We start from the raw sequence: 26,978 nt of genomic DNA on the forward strand, positions 1-26,978 counted from the left end.
CTCGGCGTCTCGCGCTACGTACGAATGGACTCGAGTGGCGACGACGACGATCAGATGGCTACGTGGACTCCCCGAGAATGGAGAGCGTGGATGTGCAGTCTCGTAACAGGATTCACTCTCCTCTTCGTCACGCGATCGGCACTTCCCTTCACAATCGTCGAAATGGCAAAAGAATTCGACTGGGACAAGCGAACATCGGTGAAAAATCGTCGCAGACTCGATGCAAGCAAAGAATTGCGATATTATCTAGGGTCTTGCGCTATCGGCCTTCTTTTGGGGCTATTCTATCGTGCAAATACCGAGCGGTCGACTCGCCGATCGTTGGGGCGGCGAAATCGTTCTTCTCTACGCCGCTCTCGCATCGGGAGTAACGACACTAAGCGTACCGATAGTGGCGCGACGAATGGAAGTACGAGGAGTCGTCCTCCTTCGCTTTACATTGGGAATCTTTCAAGGTCAGAGATCATTGACTTGTGGACACAGGACACAGTCATATGAATTTTTTTTTTCGAAGGCGTTTTCTTTCCGGCGCTCTCTGTTCTCGTGTCGAATCGAGTAGTGGAGAAACGTCGCTCGTTGAGTCTCAGTCTTCCAACGGGATCTATTCACGTTGGGTACCGTATGATTATTGATTCTATTTAATTGTTATTTTTTCTCTTTGTCGTAGCACCGTTTTGTGTGGTGTTTTGGCTTCGGGTCTGGTGCCTCACTATGGCTGGGCATCTGTTTATTACTTGTCGGGATTTGGGACGTTGTTATGGGCTGGTCTCGTTCGAATGTGCGTTTTTGAAAAGAAGGAATCAAGAGTGATTCGGAGTGAAAAAGTTGTTCTGCCTTGGCGGAAAATACTTGTCAACAAATCGATAATGTAAAGCTGATGATATGATGGCTGTGTTTTCTATATATTCAATGACTTGTGAGATAGCGCCGCGCAATTGGCACACTTTTGTGATAACAGCATCTCTGCAGTTTTCTATTCTTGGCTTCCCACCTACGTCAATGATATCTTTTCCGACAAACCCGTGCGTTTGAAAAAAGTTTACTGTATTTGCGGAAATTTATTTCTTTAGGCTTGGCCATGTAACACTCTTACTTGGCTTGCCGCTGGAATTTCGATCGTTTTGGGTGGCACTCTATGTGACAAGCTCATACAATCTGGTCAGATAGAATTAGATGACTTTGATAATGGTCTATTAATTTCTTGTTTCTAGGGTTCAGTTTTCTTTCTGCTCGAAAGCTTACGCAAGTAAAGGGCCCTGTATATCGTATGTTTCCTAATGCAATCTTCTTCACTGCTTAGTTTATTTCCAATGTGGTTCCTTCGTGTTTTTTGCTACTTTTGGCATTCTCGTCGCTGTCTTTCCTTGGCACTGTCATTGTTATGATCATTATAGTGTCTGTGCAACAATTGCACAACTGTGGGGCGTATACCTACCTTTCACTTATCAATCCAGAATATGCAGGAGCAATAACAGGTATGTCCTAAATAAATAAATAAATAAATTATATATATATAATATAGGGGTTTCGAATGGACTCTCTCAAATTCCCGGTAGTTTTTAACTACAGCGCAAAAATTGTACCGATGTGCCTATATTGAATTTTTTAGCAAGTTTGGCTGTGTCGCTTACTGGCAACGTTCTACAGTCGACAGGCAACGATTGGTCAATCATTTTTCTGGCTATGTCAGGTTTTTCATTATTAGGAACATTGATATTCACCACTATAGCAACTCAAGAGACAGCTATACATTGAGAGTATTTTCTCACCTTTTTTGAACGATACATCCGGGAACGAGAGCGTAGCCAAGTCCCTAACGATGGCGTTGTTCTCCGTCTATTCGTCGCCTATCGCGCGACTTTATCGAGCCAGCGTATTCTCGAAAGCTTTTCTCTTTCAACTAGTCATCTTTCTGGCTACGATCATCGTCCCCTTCTTCGTCTCTTATCGTAGTTTGGGTAAGGTCACGGATTTTTTCGCGCGCGCGCTATCACTTCGATCTTTTCATAGGCTTTTGGCTGCGCGTTAGCACGTTCAGAGAGCAGCCTGACATCAAATATCGTCACGAAGCGATGATTTTCGCTCGAGGACCCAATCGGCTTCTCGCGTGGAGCACTTTCTCTCATTTCAATCTCATCTATTCGAATCACCTTCGAATCCCCGTCATAAAAGTAAAATTAATTTTTTTCGGATTAATTAAGTTAATTAATTAAATTTTCAGTCCTATGAGGAAGACGATAATCACGACGGACTCAACGATCGTTTGATATTAACCGTGGAAATGCCTCGATTAGAAGAAGAAACCATAGTAGACATTCAAATGTTGCTATTCTTTTCCTACTCATTGAAGGTATATATACAAATAGATATTGATTTTTTAAATTAATTTTTTTCAGCGCTACGTGGATCTAAAGCTACAGGGCATGGCTTTTATACACGATTCAACTCCAATTCCGGGCTCTCGCTTCGATTTTAGTGGCCAGTTAGAATTCAAACAGGCCACGCCCTTATCACTAACTACTCATTATACACAATACGATGTAAGAGATACTTTGTGTGCGCGTGTGTATCAACAATCAACAGTGTTGCCTTTTTTAGGTGTCTGTTGTTAATTCTAGTAGCCCCTTTGCTATTGATTATGACGTAGTTGATATATTGAGGATGTATGAGTCAAGAAATGGTAAGTTTGTGTTGATATCAGTAGGAGGAAGCCACGATGTTTTATTAGAGTCAATCTACTTGAGTAATGTTAATCGGATATGGAGGAATGACTATTCCTCGTCGAGCGAGAAATTCACTCTTTCTGGAGTGATACGTTATCCCAATCAAGTTATTAGCTATAGGCCCAATTTTTGGCAAATTATCAAGGAGGCGTGGATTCAGTATCTCGCCATATTGGTTGTCTTTATTTTCGTCTTTCATTATCTCAAACGGTTTGTGTTTGAAAATCAAATAGTTCAGACCATCGTCAAGTAGCCAATAAAAAAAACAGTTAACGATTGTCTTCGATTATGATTGTGCCATAAGGGTATCCATCCAGTTCAACGAAAATGTAACGAAATTCCCATTTTCCTTTCGATGTCTATAGAATAAATATCTCCTATTAGATTCTTTTTGATTTTTTCTTCTTGCCTCTTTTAGGTCAGCGTGAACTGTTGCTTCACGTTGGCTACCCTTCAGGTGATACTTTACCCTTATGTAGTTTTCTCCATCAACAACGTAAGCTTGATTACTATTATTTCCCTCAAACATTTACTATGTAGTACGTAATAAATAAATAAATAAGCTTACGCAATGTGTCTGCGTCTTCCCCTTCCTGATGATTCCCCATGGGCTGTGATTGGCTCCCCCAGCGTTTCTTTTACCTAGTATAAAATAGGGGTATGACTATTGATTTATTGATTTATGATGTTGTAGCAAAGAACTAACGCGGCTGTCCGCTTTCACTTTTTTAAGAGACTTTGTAAAAATTCTTTGGGGACTGTCGCCTTTTAGAAACTCAGAAAAAACGGACCAAAACAAAATTCCTATAATGTAGATATTAGACGAAAAAACCCCTCCAAAGACGATGACTAAAAATGAATTATACCAGTGATACCAAATCCAACCAATATCACTCCCAAATAGCTAACATCTTTACTAGTTTCAATTACTAGAAACAAATACGTAAATAATCTTCTAAGTTTCAAGTTCGTGTCTACCTTTTCTTGCTGTAGATATTTCCGTGTTCTGACGCTCTTCTCCAACTATGAGAGATTCTAACACTCCCTTATCGTGTTTCTGAGATGGTTTTTGATTGGCCGCCTGTGTCGACGCTACTCTGCGTAAGTAACGGCTATGGAGGTTTGTCAAGCAGGGCTCCAGACGCATTAGACGCCGAAATAAAGCCATTTTGATCTCAATGTTAGCGCGCGGTGCCTAATCGAATCAGCCCACGCTCTCTCGCGAAGAGAATCTACTGGAAATGGTGCGTTTTCGCGAATTCTTGGTCGTTCTTTTGCTTATTCTAGTGTAGCACGGTCGGGTAAAGGTTAGGACGACCGCCGAACAGCAAGAGGCCAAAAGAAAGGAACGAGAGAAGAAACTGAAGACGTATCAAGCCATTCACGCGAAAATCTTCGAAAAAGCAAGTCAGAAGTGTTTGTCAATTACAAATATTTCATTTTCCGACGTAGAGAGCGAATAAAGAATACGACGACGAAATTCTAGAACTTACCGAAAAAATTCTCACTTCCGACCCGGATGTGACAACATTGTGGAATATTCGTCGCGAGGCGATTGAACAGCGAGACAATTCCGAACACGTGACCATCGCAAAGCACGAACGTCGTCTAACGGAAACATGTCTCGGAGTCAATCCCAAATCCTATTGTGCTTGGTTACATCGTAAGTGGATTATGATGACGTATGCAAACGAGAAAGAAGAATGGGATGAGGAGATACGGCTCTGTGACGTTTTTCTCAAATACGACGAGAGGAATTGTGTGTTCATGTGATATAGAAAGTCATTAATTAATTAATTTAATTAATTGATTTTAGTTCACTGTTGGGATTATCGGAGGTTTGTCGTTTCGAAAGCTGGAATTGAATCCGAGAAGGAATTCGAGTTTTCCATGAAAAAGATCATGGATAACATTTCGAATTATTCGGGTTGGCACTATCGCAGCAAACTTCTTCCTCTCGTTCATCCAGATCCAGAGAATAAGGAGAGACCGGCTGAATCAGCATTAGTCAAAGGTACGCAATTAGAAAAGATATAAAAATTAGGCAAAAAGTGTGTCTAGAATACGAGTTGGTACAGAATGCTGTTTTTACGGATCCATACGATCAAAGTGCTTGGTTCTATCATAGATGGCTCTTAGGAAGAGGTGAGTTTGCTACATGCAAATCTTTCACATAGTGAGAAAATTCTCCTAGTGGAATCTCCTCTAATCATAAGCTGTGTACTGGCGGAAAAGAATGACAATGACTTGCTTGTGCACGTGTCCCTAACAAAGCCAGTCGACGTAAGTGAAATAGAAAAAAGAGTTTTATTTTTTTATAGGTACTGTGATTAAATAGGTTTTTTCTGTGGTGTTGACTATTGATGGCGTTGAATGCCCTGTAGAGTGGACGTCCTCAGCGTCGTTCATTTGGGTAAAGAATATACAGCACAGGTGTGCGTATGTCTTACACTTAAGTGTAGCAAGCGAGAGTAGACGCAAAGACTGCAAAGGAAATTATAGTCAGAGCAGAGTTCAGTGCCAAGCAAGAAATAGCAGTAACGTTCACTTCTGGTGAATATATGACAATGAATATATGGTTTGTTGACTTTCTCTTTGTGTTCCAGATGAGGAGACTCTTGGCTATGGGCTGTGTGATTCTCTACAGCTATTTCGGCGCAAGAAAACGCAGTCAGCTGACGCCGTTTTGACGTCAGAACTAGAATCATGCCAGCAATTGCTGGAATTAGAACCAGGAAACAAATGTAAGTAAGAAAAGCGGTTTTGACTGAAAATGTGAAGTGCTTCTTTTCCAGGGACACTTTTGACACTTGTTTTCTTGATGGAAGCAATTGATCCAATTGGTCACAAGGACACTATAGTGGCTCATTTGGTAGATTTGATATCTGTGGTGGATCCATGCAGAAAAGGATATTATCAAGATTTGAGTAAATCCAATTGCTACAAAGTTAAATTTTCGCATATAATTTGTGGTCTGTTAGAATCTCGTTTTGTCATAGAAAGAGTCGTCGAGTCAATATTTAGAAATTTTAGAAATCCAATTCTTGATCTAAAGGATCACGTGAGAGTAATTCAATATATGTGGATCTGTATCTCGATTTCATTTTTAGGGTCTTTCTAGACTCTATCACATGCACCACGTCTCGTTTGTTACAGAATTGGATGTCAGCAATAATTGCCTATCAAGTCTAAGCGGCTGTCAGCATCTCCTCAATCTTTCTGTGCTCATTGCTGATAAAAATCAAATTGCTGAGATTTCATCATCTCTAGCTCGCCTTTCTCGTCTTGTTAGACTCTCGCTGAATCACAATAGTAAGAGAAAGACAAGAGGAAAAAGCTCGTCATTTATTTTGAGTTTAGAAATTTCATCCATCGAGTCGCTGAGTGGTCTGAAAGGAATGAAGCTGGGGTATCTTTCTCTTTGCCACAATCCGTTAAGATCAATTGAAGACGTAAAAACAGTGCTAAGGACGCGTTTTCCGCTCCTGACGCTAGAGCTGTGATTGTGCCGAGTATTGTGCCGCCGGCTTGTAGCGCACGCTAAACGCAAAAAAATGAGCGAGTTTCACGCCTTGGAACAGAAGCTGGAGATCTTTGTCGAGACCGTACGGCAAATTGGAATCACCGTGAGTGATTTCCAACCGAATAGCCAAGCAGTTCTCAACTCGAGAATGTCAGTAATCGCGTCGATAATTCGCGAGCGAACAGCGTTTCTTTTTCTAGCAATGCGATGATTGACGAAATGCGACAGATTTATCAGATGAAGTTCGACGTCGAAGACGTCAACGTGCCCATCGAAGTGCTAGAGTGAGATACGAAAAAGATATAGGAGGTCATATCAAAGAGCTGAGCTACAGGTATATTGACATGGGAAAAAATCCGCAACTTTATACGCAACAGTGTCTGCACAAAGTAACGGAAAAGAGCAGTCAGGTTCAGCAGAAAGTAGAGGCCTACAAAGTCAGATAAATATACTTTGTGTCCTCCTCCTATAATTAATGATAACTAGATGTTTCGAAGTCATTTATTGACAGAATTGGACAAATTCTTTCCTGAGCAAATGCAGGAATACAGAATAGCAAGAAAATTACTTTGATTCAATAACTAGTCATCTGCTGGCTTTAGAAATTTTGGCTTAGTATTATTAGAGACAGTCTTTTCTAAAAATCCCTCCTGTTCCTCAATAGGGTGGCGATTCTTTCTTTTTCTAGAAAATTTCTTGTCCACTGTTTGAACTAGCGAACCAAATCTGCCAAAGGAGGTCACAGTAAAAAAGAGTGGTGTTCCAATGAACTTGTATAGTCTACCTTTTGGCCATTTCTTCATTAGAAACAACGGCCTCGTTTTCTTCTACGTCATCACTATCTACGTATGTTTCCTTCTTTGCTGTAATTTCATTATAAAATTTCTATACAGACATTTGTTTTTTTTCTTGATCAGTTTCAGTCACTTGGTCACCTCGACTGAAGAATTGAATCCGCGAAAAGATCGTCTACCGCACGGACTAAGGTTTTCGCACGTGACCACGCTGACGCCTTCTTCAATTTTCGTCCTTATTGGAATTTAGCAATGGTACGATTTGACGTCTGTTTTTTTACCCTGTAGGAGACGTCGAATGTCTTTCCTCCAAATACCAGTGCTCTTCGTCTTCTATACGCGCAGAATCTGCCTCGTCCATGTTCTCTTCTTCGCGTTTCTTCTTCATAAACTGTAAACAACTGTATCCAAAGCGATTTCTGGGCTATTAACTACAATACCTTCATTCCTAGGACATTCTTTGACAGTTTCCGCACGCTCATTTTTGGTTGGAGAATCCGATACGGGACCGTGGAATATTATTCGGGACGTTCTCCGTATCGACCAATCAGAGTCGACTTGACGTTTGCAACGGTCACCCTGCCGACGATCACTCCAACACACACTCGCACCGAAGTTGCTATTGCATTGTTCTCGTCGAAAATATGCGCGAAATCGTTCATCTTCAAGCTGGGCAATGCGGAAACCAGATCGGCGCCAAGGTACGATCGCGCGAAAAAGCGCGACTCATCTCACGGCATCTTTCGGCAGTTCTGGGAGGTTATCTCGGACGAACACGGCATCGACCCCACGGGAACTTATCACGGCGACTCCGATCTTCAATTGGAGCGCATCAACGTCTACTTTAACGAAGCGACAGGTAAGCGCGCCTAATCCGCCATTTTGAAAAGCGTTTGAAAAAGCGTTTGTTTGAAGGCGGGAAATACGTTCCGCGTGCCTGTCTCGTCGATCTCGAGCCGGGAACGATGGATTCGGTACGATCGGGCCCTTTCGGGCAGATATTTCGACCGGATAACTTCGTTTTCGGCCAAAGCGGCGCTGGAAACAACTGGGCTAAAGGACACTACACCGAAGGAGCTGAACTCGTCGATTCCGTACTCGACGTCGTTCGAAAAGAGGCGGAAGGCTGCGATTGTCTTCAAGGATTCCAATTGACGCATTCGCTCGGCGGCGGAACGGGATCGGGTATGGGTACTTTGCTCATATCGAAAATTCGCGAGGAATATCCCGATCGTATCATGAATACATTCAGCGTCGTTCCATCGCCCAAAGTATCGGATACGGTCGTCGAACCGTACAACGCTACTCTGTCTGTCCATCAACTTGTCGAGAACACTGATGAAACGTACTGCATTGACAACGAAGCTCTTTACGATATCTGTTTCCGTACGCTCAAGCTGACTACTCCAACGTACGGCGATCTGAATCATCTCGTTTCTGCAACGATGAGTGGCGTGACGACGTGTCTCCGTTTCCCTGGGCAACTGAATGCGGATTTGCGTAAGCTTGCTGTCAACATGGTTCCTTTCCCCCGTCTTCATTTCTTCATGCCCGGCTTTGCTCCACTGACGAGCCGTGGCTCGCAGCAATATCGCGCTCTTACCGTTCCTGAGCTTACTCAGCAAATGTTCGATGCCAAGAACATGATGGCTGCTTGTGATCCTCGTCACGGTCGCTATTTGACTGTGGCGGCGATGTTCCGCGGTCGCATGTCGATGAAGGAAGTGGATGAGCAGATGCTGAATGTACAGAACAAGAACAGCAGCTACTTTGTGGAATGGATCCCCAACAATGTGAAGACGGCTGTCTGCGATATTCCACCACGCGGTCTCAAAATGTCCGGCACTTTTATCGGCAACAGCACGGCTATTCAAGAGCTCTTCAAGCGTATCAGCGAGCAATTCACGGCCATGTTCCGTCGCAAGGCTTTCCTTCATTGGTACACTGGAGAAGGAATGGACGAAATGGAATTCACTGAGGTAGGAAGCAAATCGAAATGAACTTGTTTGGTATTTAATGGCTTTTTTAATTAGGCTGAATCGAACATGAACGATCTCGTGTCTGAGTATCAGCAATATCAAGATGCCACAGCCGAAGAGGAGGCTGACTTTGAAGAGGAAGAAGGAGAGGGCGAAGGTGACGCCGAGGCGACGTAAATGAAAAGGCGCATCTCTTGCAGACACCTGCAGCTTGAAAACTTGAATAATTGTTTTTCTGTCTCTTTCTCTTGTCTTGGTGTGTTGTAAGGTCAAAATACCCGGCAGGATATCATGTGAGCGGTGACGCGTGTTTTGGCCAATCAGAGTCGAGTAAGGTAGGCACGTGCTCGCGTTTGAACCAATGAGCGTTGAGGATTTCATTTAGCAACAGTCTGTTGTCACCCCACCGACCAACAGACAAACTCGAAACCTCGCTCCAGCAGCAGCTCGTCGTGTTTCTGTGTCTAAACTATGCGCGAAATCGTTCATCTTCAAGCCGGACAGTGCGGTAACCAGATCGGCGCCAAGGTAATACACTGGGGCACGGCTTTTCGCGTGAGAGAAAAGAGAACGCGTAGGTTAAACCTTAGTTCTGGGAAGTCATCTGCGACGAACACGGCATCGATCCGACGGGAACCTATCATGGAGACTCCGATCTTCAATTGGAGCGCATCAACGTCTACTTTAACGAAGCGACAGGTAAGCGCGCCTAATCCGCCATTTTGAAACATGGCGAACGTGTCGCGCTCTAGGCGGGAAATACGTTCCGCGCGCCTGCCTCGTCGATCTCGAGCCGGGAACGATGGATTCGGTACGATCGGGCCCTTTCGGGCAGATATTTCGACCGGATAACTTCGTTTTCGGCCAAAGCGGCGCTGGAAACAACTGGGCCAAAGGACACTACACCGAAGGAGCTGAACTCGTCGATTCCGTACTCGACGTCGTTCGAAAAGAGGCGGAAGGCTGCGATTGTCTTCAAGGATTCCAGTTGACGCATTCGCTCGGCGGCGGAACGGGATCGGGTATGGGCACTTTGCTCATATCGAAAATCCGCGAGGAATATCCTGATCGTATCATGAATACATTCAGCGTCGTTCCATCGCCCAAAGTATCGGATACGGTCGTCGAACCGTACAATGCCACACTCTCTGTTCATCAACTTGTCGAGAACACTGATGAAACGTACTGCATTGATAATGAAGCTCTCTACGATATCTGTTTCCGTACCCTCAAGCTGACTACTCCAACGTACGGTGATCTGAATCATCTCGTTTCTGCAACGATGAGTGGCGTGACGACGTGTCTCCGTTTCCCTGGGCAACTGAATGCGGACTTACGTAAGCTTGCTGTCAACATGGTCCCCTTCCCCCGTCTTCATTTCTTCATACCCGGCTTTGCTCCACTGACGAGCCGTGGCTCGCAGCAATATCGCGCTCTTACCGTCCCCGAGCTCACTCAGCAAATGTTCGATGCAAAGAACATGATGGCTGCTTGTGATCCTCGCCACGGTCGCTACCTAACGGTGGCGGCGATGTTCCGCGGTCGCATGTCTATGAAGGAAGTGGATGAGCAGATGCTGAACGTGCAGAACAAGAACAGCAGCTACTTTGTGGAATGGATCCCCAACAATGTGAAGACGGCTGTCTGCGATATTCCACCACGCGGTCTCAAAATGTCCGGCACTTTTATCGGCAACAGCACGGCTATTCAAGAGCTCTTCAAACGCATCAGCGAGCAATTCACGGCCATGTTCCGTCGCAAGGCTTTCCTTCATTGGTACACTGGAGAAGGAATGGACGAAATGGAATTCACTGAGGTAGGAAGCGAATCGGAATGATCTTGTTTGGTATTTAATAGCTTTTTTAATTAGGCTGAATCGAACATGAACGATCTCGTGTCTGAGTATCAGCAATATCAAGATGCTACTGCTGAAGAAGAAGCTGATTTTGAAGAGGAAGAAGGAGAGGGCGAAGGTGACGCTGAGGCTACGTAAATGAAAATGCGGTCATCTCTTGCAGACACCTGCAGCTTGAAAACTTTGAATAATTGTTTTTCTGTCTATTTCTTGTCTGGTGTGTTGGTTGTAAGGTCAAAATACCCGGCAGGATATCACGTGAGCGGTAACGCGTGTTTTGGCCAATCAGAGTAAGCACGTGCTTGATGACGCACGTTTGAACCAATGAGCGTTGAGGATTTCATTTAGCAACAGTCCGTTGTCACCCCCACCGACCAAACAAACCTCGCTCCAGCAGCAGCAGCAGCACTAGCTCGTCGTGTTTCTGTGTCTAAACGATGCGCGAAATCGTTCATCTTCAAGCCGGACAGTGCGGTAACCAGATCGGCGCCAAGGTAATACACCCGGCACGGCTTTTCGCGTGAGAGAAAAGCGAACGCGTGGTTTAACCCCGTTTCGCTTAGTTCTGGGAGGTCATCTCCGACGAACACGGCATCGATCCGACGGGAACCTATCATGGAGACTCCGATCTTCAATTGGAACGCATCAACGTCTACTTTAACGAAGCGACAGGTAAGCGCGCCGAGTCGGCCATCTTAAAACATGGCGAACGTGTCGCGCTCTAGGCGGGAAATACGTTCCGCGCGCCTGCCTCGTCGATCTCGAGCCGGGAACGATGGATTCGGTACGATCGGGCCCTTTCGGGCAGATATTTCGACCGGATAACTTCGTTTTCGGCCAAAGCGGCGCTGGAAACAACTGGGCCAAAGGACACTACACCGAAGGAGCTGAACTCGTCGATTCCGTACTCGACGTCGTTCGAAAAGAGGCGGAAGGCTGCGATTGCTTGCAGGGATTCCAGTTGACTCACTCTCTTGGTGGCGGAACGGGATCGGGTATGGGCACTTTGCTCATATCGAAAATTCGCGAGGAATATCCCGATCGTATTATGAATACATTCAGCGTCGTCCCGTCACCGAAAGTATCAGATACGGTCGTCGAACCGTATAACGCTACTCTGTCTGTCCATCAACTCGTCGAGAACACTGATGAAACGTACTGCATTGATAATGAAGCTCTCTACGATATCTGTTTCCGTACGCTCAAGCTGACTACTCCAACGTACGGTGATCTGAATCATCTCGTTTCTGCAACGATGAGTGGCGTGACGACGTGTCTCCGTTTCCCTGGGCAACTGAATGCGGATTTGCGTAAGCTTGCTGTCAACATGGTTCCCTTCCCCCGTCTTCATTTCTTCATGCCCGGCTTTGCTCCACTGACGAGCCGTGGCTCGCAGCAATATCGCGCTCTTACCGTTCCTGAGCTTACTCAGCAAATGTTCGATGCAAAGAACATGATGGCTGCTTGTGATCCTCGCCACGGTCGCTACCTAACGGTGGCGGCGATGTTCCGTGGTCGCATGTCGATGAAGGAAGTGGACGAGCAGATGCTGAACGTGCAGAACAAGAACAGCAGCTACTTCGTCGAATGGATCCCCAACAATGTGAAGACGGCTGTCTGCGATATTCCACCACGCGGTCTCAAAATGTCCGGCACTTTTATCGGCAACAGCACGGCTATTCAAGAGCTCTTCAAACGTATCAGCGAGCAATTCACGGCCATGTTCCGTCGCAAGGCTTTCCTTCATTGGTACACTGGAGAAGGAATGGATGAAATGGAATTCACCGAGGTATATTTTACGTTGTGTTTTGCTGGGGGTTGATCACCAATGAACATTTCTTCTTTTAGGCTGAATCAAACATGAACGATCTCGTGTCTGAGTATCAGCAGTACCAGGATGCCACAGCCGAAGAGGAGGCTGATTTCGAAGAGGAAGAAGGCGAAGGCGAAGGAGATGCCGAAGCGACGTAAAGTCGAAGCGGAAAGTGCTAATGAATCTTCATGACTTCTGTGAATCATCATGACTGTTTCTGTCAATGTCGTTCTTCTCTGTCTAACTTTTTGTTTGACGTTGTTGGTTGTGCGATTTGAATGTTGTGAGGTCTAATACAGTGTGACTATTCCTCTCGCCCCCTCGTACAGTGAGGTGAGTTCATTTTTATACGGGTAAGCGCACTTATGATGTGGCCAATTACTGTCGTTTGTTTTCGCACCATAGCAACATCCTTTGTCTCACGCAACAACTGAAAGCGTTGTCATCATTTACTGTGTGAGCGATGAGAGAAATAGTTCATCTTCAAGCGGGCCAGTGCGGAAATCAAATCGGCGCCAAGGTGCGCCTCCTTCTAAGAATCCCGTGGTTCAAATTTCATTTCATTCATGCCTTGACTTTTTCATTGAACAGTTCTGGGAAGTTATTTCGGATGAGCACGGCATTGATCCAACGGGAACCTATCACGGAGACTCTGATCTTCAACTGGAACGCATCAACGTCTACTACAATGAAGCAACGGGTAAAAGAGTCACTTTCTGTGATAAAGTATTATTTTACTCACAGCTAAATGCTGTCTTTAGGCGGAAAATACGTTCCGAGAGCCGTACTTGTCGACTTAGAACCCGGCACCATGGACTCCGTAAGATCAGGCCCATTTGGACAGGTTTTCCGACCGGATAACTTCGTTTTCGGTCAAAGCGGCGCCGGAAACAATTGGGCGAAAGGTCACTATACAGAAGGAGCCGAACTCGTCGATTCCGTGCTTGATGTCGTTCGAAAAGAGGCCGAAAGTTGCGATTGCTTGCAGGGATTCCAGTTGACTCACTCTCTTGGTGGCGGAACGGGATCAGGCATGGGCACTCTGCTCATCTCAAAAATTCGTGAGGAATATCCCGATCGCATTATGAATACATTCAGCGTCGTTCCATCGCCCAAAGTATCGGATACGGTCGTCGAACCGTACAATGCCACGCTCTCTGTTCATCAACTCGTCGAGAACACTGACGAAACGTACTGCATTGACAACGAAGCTCTCTACGATATCTGTTTCCGTACGCTCAAGCTGACTACTCCAACGTACGGTGATCTGAATCATCTCGTTTCTGCAACGATGAGTGGCGTGACGACGTGTCTCCGTTTCCCTGGGCAACTGAATGCGGATTTGAGAAAACTCGCCGTCAACATGGTTCCCTTCCCCCGTCTTCATTTCTTCATGCCCGGCTTTGCTCCACTGACGAGCCGTGGCTCGCAGCAATATCGCGCTCTTACCGTCCCCGAGCTCACTCAGCAAATGTTCGATGCCAAGAACATGATGGCTGCTTGTGATCCTCGCCACGGTCGCTACCTAACGGTGGCGGCGATGTTCCGCGGTCGCATGTCTATGAAGGAAGTGGATGAGCAGATGCTGAACGTGCAGAACAAGAACAGCAGCTACTTTGTGGAATGGATCCCCAACAATGTGAAGACGGCTGTGTGCGATATTCCACCACGCGGTCTCAAAATGTCCGGCACTTTTATCGGCAACAGCACGGCTATTCAAGAGCTCTTCAAACGTATCAGCGAGCAATTCACGGCCATGTTCCGTCGCAAGGCTTTCCTTCATTGGTACACTGGAGAAGGAATGGATGAAATGGAATTCACCGAGGTGTCAACAGATGTCCACACACCGTATATAATTAGAATGTTCTTTTTAGGCTGAATCGAACATGAACGATCTCGTGTCTGAGTATCAGCAATATCAAGATGCCACAGCCGAAGAGGAGGCTGACTTTGAAGAGGAAGAAGGTGAAGGTGAAGGGGATACCGCCTAGACTCAATTCCCTAGACTCAGACATGAAACTTCATATTAACCAGTCAGTGTGCTATAAATATTATGCACATACGGGGGCCGTGTCGTAGGACCTCATGATTGCCGCATGATGTCATTTTTAGCCTCCATCACGTGATTTAATATCAACGTTCGTTTCTGACTGTGATTCGTGCCGAAATTGTCGTCGAATCTGCATTTGTAGCCGTCCGAGCGTTATGTCGTACACGTATCTCTTCAAGTACATCATTATTGGCGACACAGGTTAGCGATTTCGCTTTTGACGTCGTACCGTTTCCCGAAAGTCTGCGCTCCTCTACTGAGCGTCGTCTTTTGTCTTTTCACAGGAGTCGGCAAGTCGTGCCTCCTTCTACAGTTCACCGACAAGCGTTTTCAACCTGTCCACGATCTCACGATCGGTGAGAGCCGAGAAGGGGGTCCCCGAAAGGAAAAGCGGCGACGAATCCGAACTCGCTTGTGCTTACACGGGGGGGAGAGGGGGGAGAGAAAAGAGAGGGCCCTTAATAAACTAATTAGGAGTCGAATTCGGAGCGCGGATGATCAGCATTGACGGAAAACAGATCAAACTTCAGATCTGGGATACGGCTGGACAAGAATCGTTCCGATCAATCACGCGGTCCTATTATAGGGGAGCAGCGGGAGCTCTTCTTGTCTATGACATTACCAGGTAAAGAGGGGGAGGGGTGGGGATAAATGGAGGATATTGATTTTTTCTTTTTGTAGGCGTGACACGTTCAATCATCTGACCACGTGGTTGGAAGACGCAAGGCAGCATTCGAACTCGAACATGGTTATCATGTTGATTGGAAATAAGAGGTAGATGAACATAAGGTGTAATAGGATCATTGGTTATTTATCTATTTATTCAGTGATCTGGAAGCCAGACGTGAAGTGAAAAAAGAAGAAGTAAAAGATCTATTAATAATAGCGATGTTATTGATTTGTTGTCTTAGGGAGAAGCCTTTGCTAGGGAACATGGCCTCATCTTCATGGAAACGTCAGCCAAGACCGCAGCAAACGTCGAAGAAGTAAATTGCATATAACTATGTATCAAGTTTACTGTAGCCCTTGTGCACAAAGGCGTTCATCAATACGGCAAAGGAAATCTATCAGAAGATTCAGGAGGGAGTCTTTGATATCAACAACGAAGCAAATGGAATCAAATTGGGTCCGCAACACACGCAGGGTTCGCCGCAATTGCAATCTCCTGGTGGCGGTCAACAGCAATCGGGATGTTGTTAAGTTTTGCTCTTGCCTGCATGAGAACCCCACCCCACCGTCGTCGAGTCGTTAAATGTATAAATACATCTAATTTGCACGCGGTAGGAATTTTCTTTCGTCGTCCTTGGTTTCCCTCTAACGCGCGGCGCGAGTGCTAGTCGAAAACGGAAGCGTCTTCACCTGACCTATTAGCGCGCCTCGTTTCATTGGCCCACGGGCTGATTAGATTCGACGCATTAGGTCATGCTCGACGCTGATTGGCCGATCGTGTAGTAACTCGATGGGCTCGATCCACGCCACGCGACGTGCTTGCCCCCAAATCGTCTCGAAGCTACACGCAGCGACTCGAACGACTTTTATTTTCATCTCCTAGCCCTTCTGAAAGCGATTCGTTGCGATCGGACTCGAGCGTGACGCAAGGTGAGTTGTCGGGATTCGACCGATCGACGTTTTTCTCGCCCGTTTCGACCGTTTTTCGACGCGTCTCGTCGTCAAACTGTCGCCGAATGCTAGTTGAAGGATGGATCTTTGATCCCCGTCGGCTAGCGAATGAATATCGGCGTTCGTTGAGCGATGATAACGATTTAAAATTTCACCCGGGGTCCCCCAATGATTCGGGCGCTCAATGTGTGTGTGTGTGTGTGTGTGTGTGTGTCGAGCCGAAACTTGGGACACGCCTCCATAATTCGACTTCTACTCATCGTCGCATTCATTCCCCGTCCTTCCCGATCCCATTCGACGCGTCGCGCGCCCCGTTTTGCCACCGTTACGTTCGGGGGCCCCTTTCTCCTTTTTCTGTTTGCCAACGAACGGTTTCGTTTGCGCGCCGCCGCGTGATTGATATCACAGCGGGACGCCGTCAAAAATCCGGAAATAGTTCTCTCGCGACTTTTCGAGCGAGCACGACGCACAATCGCGCGTCAGCCGCGAAACGTTATTAAGGTGGGGGCCCCTTTAGGGAACACGTCACATCATGGCCGAAGGCCCCGGTCCAGGGAATTCGGCTTGGTTGAATAACGGCGGCGGCGATCAAGCGCATCCGTCTCAGCCGTTCAACTTACCTCCGCCGCCGTCTTCGTCGATGCAACGAAAACCGACGGACAATTTTCCGGGAATTCCCCTACAATCGTCGTCATCGTCGTCGTCGTTCAACTCGCCACCGATGTCGCAGAGCAGTCTCGCAGCTCTGCAACAGATCATGGCTCGAGCTCAAGCGATGCGACAGGTCGAACATCAACAACAGGTTCCGCCTCCTCCTCCGCCGCCGCCACAGCCGTCTCGACCCATGGGCACGCTTCCCATGCATTCGAATAGCGCGCCGGCGCCGTGGGATCAGAGCGGGCCCCCCAAAGTGGCAAGTGGCGGGGGTCCACTCGATATAGCGTCTCTGCACATGCAACAGCAACAACAGCAACATAGATCTTCTATTCCTGCTGGAACGGCAACGGGCCCAGGAATGTCAAGAATTCCCTCAGGACAACATCCGCCACCGCCGCCGCCGCCTAGTCAGTCTTTACAACTTCCTGCTGGTCAATTGCAACATCTTCATCCTGGTTCGTCACACAGTCCGGCACCTCCTCCTCAAAGTGCGCCTTCCTATGAACAGCCGTCTCCACAGCAACAGCAACAGCAACAACCGCCGCCGCCGCCGCCGCCGCCGCCTCGATCTGCATATCAACCGTCGCCGCGCTTTCCTCCGCAACCCAACGTACGATTTGATCCTCGTTTCATGGGAGCTATGGCGTCGTCACCGCGGCACCACGGTCAGCCGCCTCCGCCGCCTCAAGAGTCCAGTTTTTCCGCCGCCGCCGCCGCGCCTCGACCCAATGTTCCGGCTCCGCCGCCGCCGTCGCCGTCTCAAGCGCCCGTCGCTCGCGTTCCCAATGCGCCGCCGCCTATTCGATTTGCCATCGATCCCGCCTCACTTCCGCCTCTACTTCCAAAGATCCATCAACTTCAACGCGAGGTCGCGGAAGTGCGGGAACTTCCGCCGGAGCAGCAGCAACGTCTCGGCGTTCTCCAAAAACAGCTCTTCATTCTCTGCGCCGCTTATCAAGAGCAGGAACGACGCAAACTCCAGGCGAAACTCCACGCTGGCGGCGCAAACCCGGCGGCGGCAGCGGCGGCCCTCCAACAGCAACAACAACAGCAACAAGCTCATTTTGGCGCGGGGGGACCCAGTCAGTTTCACTCAACGGGGCCTTCGCACATGTTTGCCAGCGGAATTCCGAGAGGAGTTCCTTTTGGCGCTCCGTCGCAATATTCACAGGGAACGTTTACGCCTCATCAGATGATGGGACGTGTGGGTGGAGTGGGTGGAAGTGGCGGTGCCGCCGCCGCCGCCGCCGCCGCCGTGGCGGCGATGCAGTTGAAACGATTCAATAAGGCAAAGGGGAGGAAATATTACGAAAGCGACGAGGAGACGGAGAGTGAAAGCGATGCCGATTCGTTGCCGTCGTCGCCGAATTTATCGCCGTCCGCCATCCCGGAAGAAGTGCGGAAGAAAAAGAAATCCCTGATAGAATCGAATTTTTTTTTCTTTTTTTAGGGTTTGAGAAGATCGACGCGGAATGTTTCGAGGAAGACGTATAAGGACGAAGTGGATTTGCATTTGAGTGGGGACGACGAGGAGAAGAAGAAGGAGGAGCGCAGCGAAGGGGCGGAAGGACGAGAAGGGGTTGTCGTGGGAGACGAAGAAGCCCCGCTACACGCCTCTTATTTTATTGTAAGGGGGGGCCCCCTATAAGAAAAATAACAATAATTAGGTATAATGGGCGTTTCTTTTGTTAGACGGCTCCGGATGAGTCCGATGCTCACGTGGTGGAGAGGATACTCGCTTATCGAACGAGAGAAGCTCAGGTGCAAGTCAATAGTATTTAATTATTATTATTGTTTATTTATATGTATTTATTATGAAGGAGGATGAGGATAGTGAGACTGGCATTGTGGAAGAGTATTTCGTCAAGTTTAAGAACTTGTGCGTAGAGGGGAAGGGAGAATTTTAATTTTTTTATATATTTTTTTTGTTGCAGTTCTTATCTTCATGCCAAGTGGGCCGTGATGGAAGATCTGACTGCGGACAAACGCATTCCGATGAAAGTGAAACGATTTCACCAGAAAAGAACGACGGCGAATGTTTTTGACATGGTCCGTGTGGGCGTGGTGGAGTGCATGGGGGCGTGGCTAATTTTTCAATTAAGATTGACGAGGAAGAGCCGTTCAATCCGGACTACGTCGAAGTAGATCGAGTTCTTGACATGTCAAAACAAAAGGAAGAAGGCGGAGAAGTGGGTTTTAGATATTCAAAATTATTTATTTTATTATTATTATTAGAGTGTTGTTCATTATTTGGTCAAGTGGAAAGCGCTCACTTACGAAGACAGCACGTGGGAATTAGAGGTATGATATTTATAATAATAATAATAATAATAAGGAGAATATTTTTTTATTCCGTACGTTATTTTGCAGAAAGACGTTCCAAATGACCGCGTAGAAAGATACATGCAATTGTGCAAAATTCCTCCAGCGTCAGAGCAGGGAGTAAGTCTGTAGCAAGAGATATGCTGTTTCTATTTTTTTTTCTCCCTCTTAGTTCAAAGCAAGGCCCCATCCAACGACTTGGCAACGAATGACCGAGTCTCCCGTATATAACGGTGAAAATCGTCTACGTGAATACCAGCTAGAAGGCTTGAATTGGCTTCTTTTCAACTGGTACAACTGGTATGTCATATAGGGAGGGACCTTAGTTGCTCTGGTGGGGGACTCTTGTTTTTTTTTTTCAGTCAAAATTGCATTCTTGCTGATGAAATGGGCCTGGGAAAGACAATCCAGAGCATTTCTCTTCTATTAGAAGTCCAGGTAATGATGGAACAACAGCAAAGCCCAATTACGCGAATTCGTATTTATTTTTTTAGAAATGTGGCATCAGGGGTCCGTTTCTCGTCGTTGCGCCGCTTTCGACGATAGGAAATTGGCAGAGGGAAGTGGAAACGTGGTCAGACATCAACGCCGTCGTGTATCACGGAAGGTACGTTGTGGTTAGAGAGCTTGGAGGAATGAGTTGAGTCAATTCCCCGTTGCGCGCGCTAGTCTCCAAAGTCGTCGCATGATCGGCGACTACGAAATGTATCATCGCGACGAGAAGGGAAATCTTCTCGACGGCTTATTCAAATTCGAAGTGATGATAACGACGTACGAAATGGTGAAAATAATGGGTAAAGAAAGACGAGATCGCGTTTTTTCGCTCGCGCGCGCGCGCGCGCGCGCGCTACTAATGAAATTCTCAGCTGACATTGACTTCATGAGACAAATTCCTTGGCGCGTCGTCATCATCGACGAAGCGCACCGACTCAAAAACAAGTCGTGTAAACTTCTCGAAGGGCTCAATTCGCTTCTCATGGCAAGTCCACGTTAATCGAATTATTAGAAGGCGCGTCGACGTCACCTTCTTCCTTTGTTTATATAGGAGCATAAGGTTTTATTGACGGGAACTCCCCTTCAGAACAACGTCGAGGAGCTCTTTAGCCTGTTGAATTTTCTCGAGCCGGCTAGATTCGCAAACGAAGATCTTTTCCTTCAGGAATTCTCCGATTTGAAGACGGACTCTCAAGTCCAAAGACTTCAAACCGTAATTATTAAAATGAATAGGGTGTTAGTAGTAGCAATTTTTCATATGGGGATAGGTACTTAAACCTATGATGCTGAGACGGCTAAAGGAGGACGTAGAGCGTGATATAGCCGCAAAGGAGGAAACGATTATTGAAGTAATAATTCATTCATTTATTTATTTATTTATTTATTTATTTATTTATTTTTTAGGTTGAATTGACTTCGGTTCAGAAGCGCTACTATCGAGCAATTCTCGAGCGAAATTTCAAATTTCTAGCAAAGGGTGCGCGAGGTGCGGCAGGTTTGCCGAGTCTCATGAACGTCATGATGGAGCTGAGAAAATGTTGCAATCATCCCTTTCTCATCAACGGTGAGAGCCCAGCGATAATTTTTTGAAATTCTATTTTTTCTTGTAGGGGCCGAGGAAAAGATTACGAATGAATTCAACGCCGGTTTACATCCCAATCATCCTCGCTACAAACATCCGGCCGAGGTCTTGGTGCAAGCATCCGGGAAACTTGTTCTTATTAGCAAATTGCTACCGAAGCTTAAGAGCGGCGGACACAAAGTGAAGAGCTTCCTTTTTTCTCTTTAGGGGGGGAGGTTCTATGGTTTTTTCTTCTTCTAGGTTTTGGTCTTCTCTCAAATGATTCGGGTTCTTGATATTTTGGAGGATTATCTCAATGCTCAGGGGCATTTTTTTGAGCGAATCGACGGGAGAGTGAGGGGTTCCATGCGTCAGGCGGCGATTGATCGTTTTTGTCGACCGGGTAAGATGAGAAAAAATTACCGTCGCCTCTTATAGTTAATTAATTAATTAATTAATTAATGGGTTTAGATTCGGATCGTTTTGTGTTTTTGCTTTGCACGCGAGCCGGGGGTCTTGGCATCAATTTGACGGCCGCTGATACGGTGATTATTTTCGATTCGGATTGGAATCCGCAGAACGATTTACAGGTAAGATGAGAGAGGAAGAATTCCGCGTGTGTTTTTTTGATCTTTTTTTCTAAATTTTTTAGGCTCAGGCTCGTTGCCATAGAATTGGTCAAAGCAAAGCGGTCAAAGTGTATCGACTCATCACGCGCAACACCTACGAACGAGAAATGTTTGATAGGCAAGTTTTTCTATTGTGTTCTCCATGTAGGGAAGGTGTCATGTGAGTTTTCTTCTCAGGGCGAGTATGAAGCTTGGACTTGACAAGGCCGTTCTTCAGTCCATGAATACGACAGCTCCAACGGTTTGCAACATCTTCTCTTTTTTATTTTTTCTTATTTTTTATTTATTTGTGATTTGATTTTAGCAACAACCGCTGTCGAAGAAGGAAGTGGAGGATCTTTTGAAACGAGGCGCTTACGGTTCTGTGATGGACGACGATAAGGCCAGCTCACAGTCAGTTTGAATTAGAATGAAATAGAGGGGGGAGAATAATAATAACTTGTATGCAGATTTTGCGAGGAAGACATTGAGCAAATTCTCGAGCGAAGAACGCAGATTATTCAGATTGAGTCCGAAGGAAAAGGATCAACTTTCGCAAAAGTGAGACATTTTTGTTACACCCGGAAGTGACTCGACTTTCTTCTTCTTCTTCTTAGGCCAGCTTTGCTCTATCTGAAGGGGCGCTAGATATTGATATCGATGATCCCGATTTCTGGGAAAAATGGGCTCAAAAAGCCGATCTCGACATGAAAAAATTATCCAAGGTATGCCTATAGATTAATATAAGAAAATTCATTAATTATCGTCTCAGTCGGAATTGATATTGAATCAACCGCGACAACGCAAACAGACGCGTCGCTATGCCATTGGTTCGGAGGATCACGACGCGACTGTTGACTTCTCCGATTCTGACGTCGACGCGGACGAAATGAAGTTCGTTCAGCGCGGCTTCAAAGTCGTTCAGAAGGGATACTCACGCGCCGAGTGTTTCAAAGTCGAGAAGCACTTGTTGACGTTTGGGTGAGAAATGATAATCCGGGAAACTAATAATCCTTTGATAAATTTGTTCCAAGTTGGGGAAGGTGGAAAGACATTTTGGCGCACGGAAATTTCAAGAGAAAAATGACGCAGAAGGATATTGAAGCAATAGCCCGGATGATGGTAAGGAAACCTCCCGTTGAAATTGAAAATGAAAATTTATTTTATTTCTATAATTTACTAGTGCGTTTTTTGTCTACACTGTTGCAAACCGGACGAACGAATACGAGACGCGATTATGGAGATTTTATCGCAGCCCAGCGTCGCCGAAGATTTTCCTGATCTCGGTGGGTGTGGCGACCTGATGACGTCACGCGCCTATAGACTATTCTATAGAGGACGGTCGAAAGAGACGAAGACGCAAGGGAGCGAAGAAAATTAGTCGGTCAGCTGCGCAGCATTTTGGCATGGTAACGGCGCATGCGCACGAGAGAGACAAGGCGTATATCTCTCTTTTTTTCTTTTGTAGCAAGATTTGGCTACTCTGATGGATCAGGACCCGAATGTTCTGTTCGAAGACGAAGGCTACAAGAGACATTTGCAAAATCATTCGAACAAGTAATAATAAATGATCCTATCGTATCTATTGATCTATTTATTATTTTAGAGTTCTAAACAGAATGCGACAGCTCTATTTCTTGGAGAAAGAAATCATCGGCGACAAAGCGGAATCGTTTTGGAGCAACGAAGCTTCATTCGCGTAAGACACATATATAATAATAATAATATGTGCTCTTATTATTATTATTATTATTATTATTATTATTATTGGGAATCTTTCTCAGTGATCTCGACGTTGCCTTGCCAACTCCCGAAGGAGATCCGCCGGCGTCTTGGTGGGACGATAACATGGATCGTTCTCTCCTCATTGGCGTCTTTAAATATGGTATTAGGACTATTTGTTATTGAATTTACTATATATATTTTTTTAGGCTATGAGAAGTATCTTCAAATGTACGACGATCCTTTGTTGTGTTTTCGCTCGCGTGTCGGCCGGCCTCAGCTGACTGGAAAGAAAGCCGTAGCCGGGTAAATAAATTTTTAATTGAATTTTGGGGAAATCATTATTGTCTTCTAGAGCAAAAGAAGACGAAGAAGAGGAATTTGAGAGTCAAGGTGACATAGACGGGACGACGTCTCAGAGCGACGGAAGTCAGCCTCTTGGCGGCGGCGGCGGCGGCGGCGGCGACGAAGGATTGTTGTCGATATCCGAACATCACATGACGACGCGATCGAGCGGATCGGCGAAATTGCCGTCGTTTCCGCCGCCCGCCGACGTGAACACGCGCTTTCGTCGTCTCGTGAACGCCTTTATAAAGATTCAGCGAAAGGAGCAGAGTCGAATGATGCAAGCGAAACGAGTAAGAGGGGAAAAAAAGATTTTATTATTATTATTATTATTTTTAGGAGCGACAGCGAAAGGAAAAGTTCGAAGAGTTCATGAAACAGAAGGAAATGAAAAAGGCGGAAATGGCGCAGAGATGGCTGAAGCGCGAGGAATTGGATTTCTATCGCACGCTCATGTCGTTCGGCGTCGTTTTGAAGAAGGAGACGGGAGCGTACGATTGGTCGAAATTTCGCACGCTCGCCAAATTGGAGAAGAAGGGAAGCGATCAACTCGAACAATACTACGAGGAATTCATACACATGTGTCAAATGGTCTGTAGCAAGAGCATCGAGAATCGCTACGGGAAACTGAGTAAGAAAATAGAAGAATAGTTCGATGTTAGATTAGGGAGGGGGAATTTTTCCTTTTATTTATTTATTAGTTCGCGGTAAATATTTGATTGAGCCTGTTAGCGAAGATAAGGCGAGTCGCGTTTTACTGCGGATTCAGCTATTGTCTGCTATTCGAGACGAGGTACACTGTATATTATGAGAAGGAGTCCTTCGATTATGTATTTTATATTATTTTGTAATTAGGTTTTACCGCATCCGGAATTGCAGGAACGTTTGACTCTGTGTCAGCCGTCTTTTGATCTTCCCAGCTGGTGGGAAGTTGCAAAACACGACTATGATCTTCTTCTCGGCGTAGCGAGGTCATAACGATTATTTATTTATTTATTTATTTATTTATTTTATTTTATTTTATTTCTTATTTAGACATGGACTGAATCGCGCTGAAGTCAACTTTCCCAATGATCCTGAACTGAATTTCGCGAAGCACGTGCCCGAGGCGACCACGCCCACCGTCACAACTCCCGTAGCTCTTGAAAAGAAGATGACTCTTCCCTCCCCGTCTGAGGCGACCACGCCCACGCTTGCCACGGCTCCCGATGACGTCGCCGTCGCCGCTACAAATGAAAATAGAAGCCAGGATGACGATACGTCGCCGCCGCCGCCTCTGGTGGCGTCGCGAATTCAAGCGGCGGCCATTCCCATGGTGAACTATTCGGGACGAATTTTGGATCCTCACGCCGCTTCTGTCATTGCTCAATGGCACGCGAGATGGCCGAAAGTAAGATAACATACATGTACAGTATGTGGATTTATTAATTAATTATTATTATTATTGCCAGGAAAAGGTTCTCGTGCATCGTCTCAATCAGATTGTTTATTGCGTGAAAAATAACGCGTGGCCCGTCGAACAGCGCGGATTGACGTCGCCTCAATTCATGTCGTCGTTTAAACTCGGTGCCGGCGGCGTTGGCGGCGGCGGAATTGGAAGCGTTCGCGATGCGGAAGACGGCGACGGAGGAGGAGGAGAACGATTTACCGATCAAGCGAGTGGATTTAAAGTAAAGCAGGTGGACGGTTTGAAAATGTTGTTTGGAAAGGGAGGCGTCAAATCGAAAGGAGCGTCCGATTCAGGTAAATTTATTCGTCAGTATTTTTTTCATAGGGAACGATTTTTTTCATAGATTCTGCTGGTGATTCCGACTTTAATCCGAACGAGTCGAAATCGGAGAAGCCTTTTGGGAAGAAAAGACGCACTGTGACTTTTGAAGACGTACGAGATTTAGCCTTCGTTTTTCTCTCCTATTTTTATTTGGGTTTAGGAACGCTACGGTGGTGGAGACTATCTCGACGTTCCGCCGAAGAAAATCAAGGGAAAGTCTCCGAAATATTCGAGTCTGAATGATTCCGATGACGATTGGGGCGCTTCTCCGTCTGCGGGAGGCGGAAGCGGAGGCGGAGGCGGAGGCGGATCGTCGTCGTCGTCGTCGTCGTCGAAAAAGAAAGGCAAAAAATCGAAAGTAAGTTCTAGTCGCGAAATTGAAAAAAGCGGCGCTTCGAATTTTCGATTTAGGAGAGATCGTACGTTCCGGATTTTTCGCGCGAAGACTACGCTTCGGAACCGGTCAGTCGGAGGAGACCGAAACGAAAGGCAACCGGTAAGAAAAAAAATCGGGGGACTTTTTTCTTATGCGAAGAAACGTAGTAGTACATATAGAAAAGCGCGTGGCTGTCATTAACAAGGAAACGGGTGAACGGAGACGAGGCGCTTCGGCTCCGACTGCGCATGAAATCACTTCGTGGCTCGAAGCGAATCCCGATTTTGAAATCGATAAGGAAGCGGTACGTAGACTCGAAAAAAACGTTAATGTCTTGTAATTTGTCTTGTGTAGGATGAAGTGAAACTGGGACCGCCTCAAGCGAAGAAGCGTCGTCCGAATTCGGCCGATAAGACGCCCGTTCCCGGAAAAATCCAGGGAAAGGTCGAAGACGTGCGCATCAATGTCGTTAATCGAGAAACGGGGAGAATTGTATGAAAACGAAGGCCGTCGCCAACAAACGCTTTTGGAATTCTTTTTCTTTTTTAGTTGGCCGGCATGGCTGCGCCTCGTCTTTGTCGACTCGGCGCTTGGCTGGAAGATCATCCCGCTTTTGACGTAGCTTACGATTGGGGTCCTTTTGTTCTTCAGCAGGTAAGGGAATCGTCGTGGAACGATCGAATCCTTCGTATGTTTTCTCGTAGAACGTTCTGAAAGCGGGCTATGAGCAGAGAATTGCTTCTCCGCCTGCCGGTCAAGAGCCCGTGCCTCCGCCGCCGCCGCCGGCGCCGCCAGCGGCTCCGCTTTCCTCTAAAGCCTTTGCGATTCCTCCTACGATCAAAGAAGAAGGGGAAGACGACGATGAGGATGAGGATGATGATGATGATGAGGACGATGATGATGATGATGATGATGATGATGACGATGAAGAGCGTGGTGAATCCGCGATGATCGGCGCGTCGACTTTTTCTTCCGAAGCGCGGCCAAGCGGCGGTGGCGATGTAGACTCCGATAGCGATGATTCGGAGGATGATTTGTAAGAAAGGTGAGCCGTTGAAGCGCGCGCGCGCGGGCATTGTCAGCTGAAAAAAAACCGGTAGTAGATTAAGTGTAGTAGTAGTTACTATTCCGGTAGATGACTCTATCTTGTTATTGTTAAAAGGACATATTGTTTCTGACTGATTATTTGACAATTGGGTCCCCGGGGGTAAAAGGCAAGTGTGATTCGGTCGTTTCACTGCAAATAAAAAAGCGAGAGAGAGATT

At 46.3% G+C, this 26,978-nt stretch overlaps 12 protein-coding genes across 13 annotated transcripts; 10 read left to right on the plus strand and 2 right to left on the minus strand.

Annotated features, from left to right (window-relative positions):
* Positions 1 to 24: 24 nt before the first annotated feature.
* LOC136184247 (voltage-gated purine nucleotide uniporter SLC17A9-like) lies at positions 25 to 1,799 on the plus strand. The gene is made up of 10 exons (XM_065971112.1): positions 25 to 198; positions 251 to 455; positions 515 to 614; positions 668 to 868; positions 926 to 1,022; positions 1,071 to 1,158; positions 1,212 to 1,246; positions 1,301 to 1,475; positions 1,523 to 1,552; positions 1,610 to 1,799. The coding sequence occupies exons 1-10, from the start codon at positions 25 to 27 to the stop codon at positions 1,753 to 1,755; spliced, it is 1,251 nt and encodes a 416-aa protein (XP_065827184.1). The 3' UTR covers positions 1,756 to 1,799.
* On the plus strand, positions 1,791 to 3,010 carry LOC136184257 (transmembrane protein 231-like). Its single transcript, XM_065971125.1, has 6 exons — positions 1,791 to 1,958; positions 2,011 to 2,171; positions 2,222 to 2,350; positions 2,397 to 2,540; positions 2,599 to 2,680; positions 2,729 to 3,010. The coding sequence occupies exons 1-6, from the start codon at positions 1,820 to 1,822 to the stop codon at positions 2,974 to 2,976; spliced, it is 903 nt and encodes a 300-aa protein (XP_065827197.1). The 5' UTR covers positions 1,791 to 1,819; the 3' UTR covers positions 2,977 to 3,010.
* On the minus strand, positions 2,884 to 3,896 carry LOC136184260 (mitochondrial import inner membrane translocase subunit Tim21-like). Its single transcript, XM_065971128.1, has 6 exons — positions 3,702 to 3,896; positions 3,590 to 3,652; positions 3,430 to 3,527; positions 3,292 to 3,365; positions 3,133 to 3,232; positions 2,884 to 3,082 (listed from the first exon to the last, which is right to left on the minus strand). The coding sequence occupies exons 1-6, from the start codon at positions 3,889 to 3,891 to the stop codon at positions 2,993 to 2,995; spliced, it is 615 nt and encodes a 204-aa protein (XP_065827200.1). The 5' UTR covers positions 3,892 to 3,896; the 3' UTR covers positions 2,884 to 2,992.
* A 10-nt stretch (positions 3,897 to 3,906) lies between these two features.
* On the plus strand, positions 3,907 to 6,296 carry LOC136184264 (geranylgeranyl transferase type-2 subunit alpha-like). Its single transcript, XM_065971131.1, has 13 exons — positions 3,907 to 3,967; positions 4,016 to 4,126; positions 4,176 to 4,482; positions 4,540 to 4,737; positions 4,785 to 4,868; positions 4,918 to 5,006; positions 5,062 to 5,136; positions 5,186 to 5,276; positions 5,330 to 5,467; positions 5,519 to 5,650; positions 5,705 to 5,784; positions 5,834 to 6,035; positions 6,084 to 6,296. The coding sequence occupies exons 1-13, from the start codon at positions 3,965 to 3,967 to the stop codon at positions 6,224 to 6,226; spliced, it is 1,653 nt and encodes a 550-aa protein (XP_065827203.1). The 5' UTR covers positions 3,907 to 3,964; the 3' UTR covers positions 6,227 to 6,296.
* On the plus strand, positions 6,211 to 7,005 carry LOC136184262 (mediator of RNA polymerase II transcription subunit 10-like). The gene is made up of 4 exons (XM_065971130.1): positions 6,211 to 6,396; positions 6,447 to 6,530; positions 6,581 to 6,683; positions 6,733 to 7,005. Exons 1-4 carry the CDS (start codon positions 6,278 to 6,280, stop codon positions 6,817 to 6,819), a joined length of 393 nt encoding a protein of 130 aa, XP_065827202.1. The 5' UTR covers positions 6,211 to 6,277; the 3' UTR covers positions 6,820 to 7,005.
* Positions 6,736 to 7,613, minus strand: LOC136184261 (M-phase phosphoprotein 6-like). Its single transcript, XM_065971129.1, has 5 exons — positions 7,481 to 7,613; positions 7,322 to 7,431; positions 7,182 to 7,275; positions 7,031 to 7,131; positions 6,736 to 6,972 (listed from the first exon to the last, which is right to left on the minus strand). Exons 1-5 carry the CDS (start codon positions 7,520 to 7,522, stop codon positions 6,828 to 6,830), a joined length of 492 nt encoding a protein of 163 aa, XP_065827201.1. The 5' UTR covers positions 7,523 to 7,613; the 3' UTR covers positions 6,736 to 6,827.
* Positions 7,580 to 9,311, plus strand: LOC136184243 (tubulin beta-4B chain-like). Its single transcript, XM_065971109.1, has 4 exons — positions 7,580 to 7,741; positions 7,791 to 7,899; positions 7,956 to 9,019; positions 9,074 to 9,311. The coding sequence occupies exons 1-4, from the start codon at positions 7,685 to 7,687 to the stop codon at positions 9,194 to 9,196; spliced, it is 1,353 nt and encodes a 450-aa protein (XP_065827181.1). The 5' UTR covers positions 7,580 to 7,684; the 3' UTR covers positions 9,197 to 9,311.
* Positions 9,312 to 9,404: 93 nt separating this feature from the next.
* LOC136184241 (tubulin beta-4B chain-like) lies at positions 9,405 to 11,131 on the plus strand. Its single transcript, XM_065971108.1, has 4 exons — positions 9,405 to 9,547; positions 9,610 to 9,718; positions 9,772 to 10,835; positions 10,890 to 11,131. Exons 1-4 carry the CDS (start codon positions 9,491 to 9,493, stop codon positions 11,010 to 11,012), a joined length of 1,353 nt encoding a protein of 450 aa, XP_065827180.1. The 5' UTR covers positions 9,405 to 9,490; the 3' UTR covers positions 11,013 to 11,131.
* Positions 11,132 to 11,208: 77 nt separating this feature from the next.
* Positions 11,209 to 13,002, plus strand: LOC136184244 (tubulin beta-4B chain-like). Its single transcript, XM_065971110.1, has 4 exons — positions 11,209 to 11,368; positions 11,438 to 11,546; positions 11,600 to 12,663; positions 12,723 to 13,002. The coding sequence occupies exons 1-4, from the start codon at positions 11,312 to 11,314 to the stop codon at positions 12,843 to 12,845; spliced, it is 1,353 nt and encodes a 450-aa protein (XP_065827182.1). The 5' UTR covers positions 11,209 to 11,311; the 3' UTR covers positions 12,846 to 13,002.
* Positions 13,003 to 13,056: 54 nt separating this feature from the next.
* LOC136184245 (tubulin beta-4B chain) lies at positions 13,057 to 14,756 on the plus strand. Its single transcript, XM_065971111.1, has 4 exons — positions 13,057 to 13,207; positions 13,279 to 13,387; positions 13,449 to 14,512; positions 14,562 to 14,756. The coding sequence occupies exons 1-4, from the start codon at positions 13,151 to 13,153 to the stop codon at positions 14,676 to 14,678; spliced, it is 1,347 nt and encodes a 448-aa protein (XP_065827183.1). The 5' UTR covers positions 13,057 to 13,150; the 3' UTR covers positions 14,679 to 14,756.
* Positions 14,757 to 14,799: 43 nt separating this feature from the next.
* LOC136184259 (ras-related protein Rab-2) lies at positions 14,800 to 16,020 on the plus strand. Its single transcript, XM_065971127.1, has 7 exons — positions 14,800 to 14,938; positions 15,022 to 15,093; positions 15,212 to 15,362; positions 15,419 to 15,511; positions 15,565 to 15,601; positions 15,649 to 15,723; positions 15,776 to 16,020. The coding sequence occupies exons 1-7, from the start codon at positions 14,893 to 14,895 to the stop codon at positions 15,935 to 15,937; spliced, it is 636 nt and encodes a 211-aa protein (XP_065827199.1). The 5' UTR covers positions 14,800 to 14,892; the 3' UTR covers positions 15,938 to 16,020.
* Positions 16,021 to 16,194: 174 nt separating this feature from the next.
* Positions 16,195 to 26,974, plus strand: LOC136184220 (chromodomain-helicase-DNA-binding protein 8-like). 2 transcript variants are annotated; one of them, XM_065971078.1, is made up of 46 exons: positions 16,195 to 16,336; positions 16,875 to 18,410; positions 18,465 to 18,641; positions 18,707 to 18,775; positions 18,835 to 18,893; positions 18,949 to 19,063; positions 19,117 to 19,203; positions 19,250 to 19,315; positions 19,385 to 19,456; positions 19,509 to 19,636; positions 19,699 to 19,774; positions 19,831 to 19,943; positions 20,006 to 20,130; positions 20,203 to 20,315; positions 20,382 to 20,543; positions 20,599 to 20,679; positions 20,735 to 20,894; positions 20,941 to 21,092; positions 21,153 to 21,294; positions 21,363 to 21,481; positions 21,544 to 21,638; positions 21,698 to 21,761; positions 21,825 to 21,913; positions 21,970 to 22,060; positions 22,117 to 22,224; positions 22,272 to 22,480; positions 22,534 to 22,621; positions 22,683 to 22,785; positions 22,835 to 22,908; positions 22,968 to 23,056; positions 23,106 to 23,198; positions 23,284 to 23,384; positions 23,431 to 23,527; positions 23,577 to 23,859; positions 23,906 to 24,197; positions 24,268 to 24,359; positions 24,422 to 24,537; positions 24,602 to 24,956; positions 25,018 to 25,309; positions 25,360 to 25,448; positions 25,498 to 25,695; positions 25,749 to 25,833; positions 25,881 to 26,017; positions 26,068 to 26,205; positions 26,263 to 26,367; positions 26,418 to 26,974. In XM_065971078.1, exons 2-46 carry the CDS (start codon positions 16,890 to 16,892, stop codon positions 26,751 to 26,753), a joined length of 7,356 nt encoding a protein of 2,451 aa, XP_065827150.1. In that variant the 5' UTR covers positions 16,195 to 16,336; positions 16,875 to 16,889; the 3' UTR covers positions 26,754 to 26,974. The 2 variants fall into 2 exon arrangements, with proteins under 2 accessions (XP_065827150.1, XP_065827151.1); XM_065971079.1 differs by having other exon boundaries at positions 25,893 to 26,017.
* The last annotated feature ends 4 nt before the right edge of the window (positions 26,975 to 26,978 follow it).

The sequence above is a fragment of the Oscarella lobularis genome, chromosome 3 (genome assembly GCF_947507565.1).
Source record: "Oscarella lobularis chromosome 3, ooOscLobu1.1, whole genome shotgun sequence".
Lineage (NCBI taxonomy): Eukaryota > Metazoa > Porifera > Homoscleromorpha > Homosclerophorida > Oscarellidae > Oscarella > Oscarella lobularis.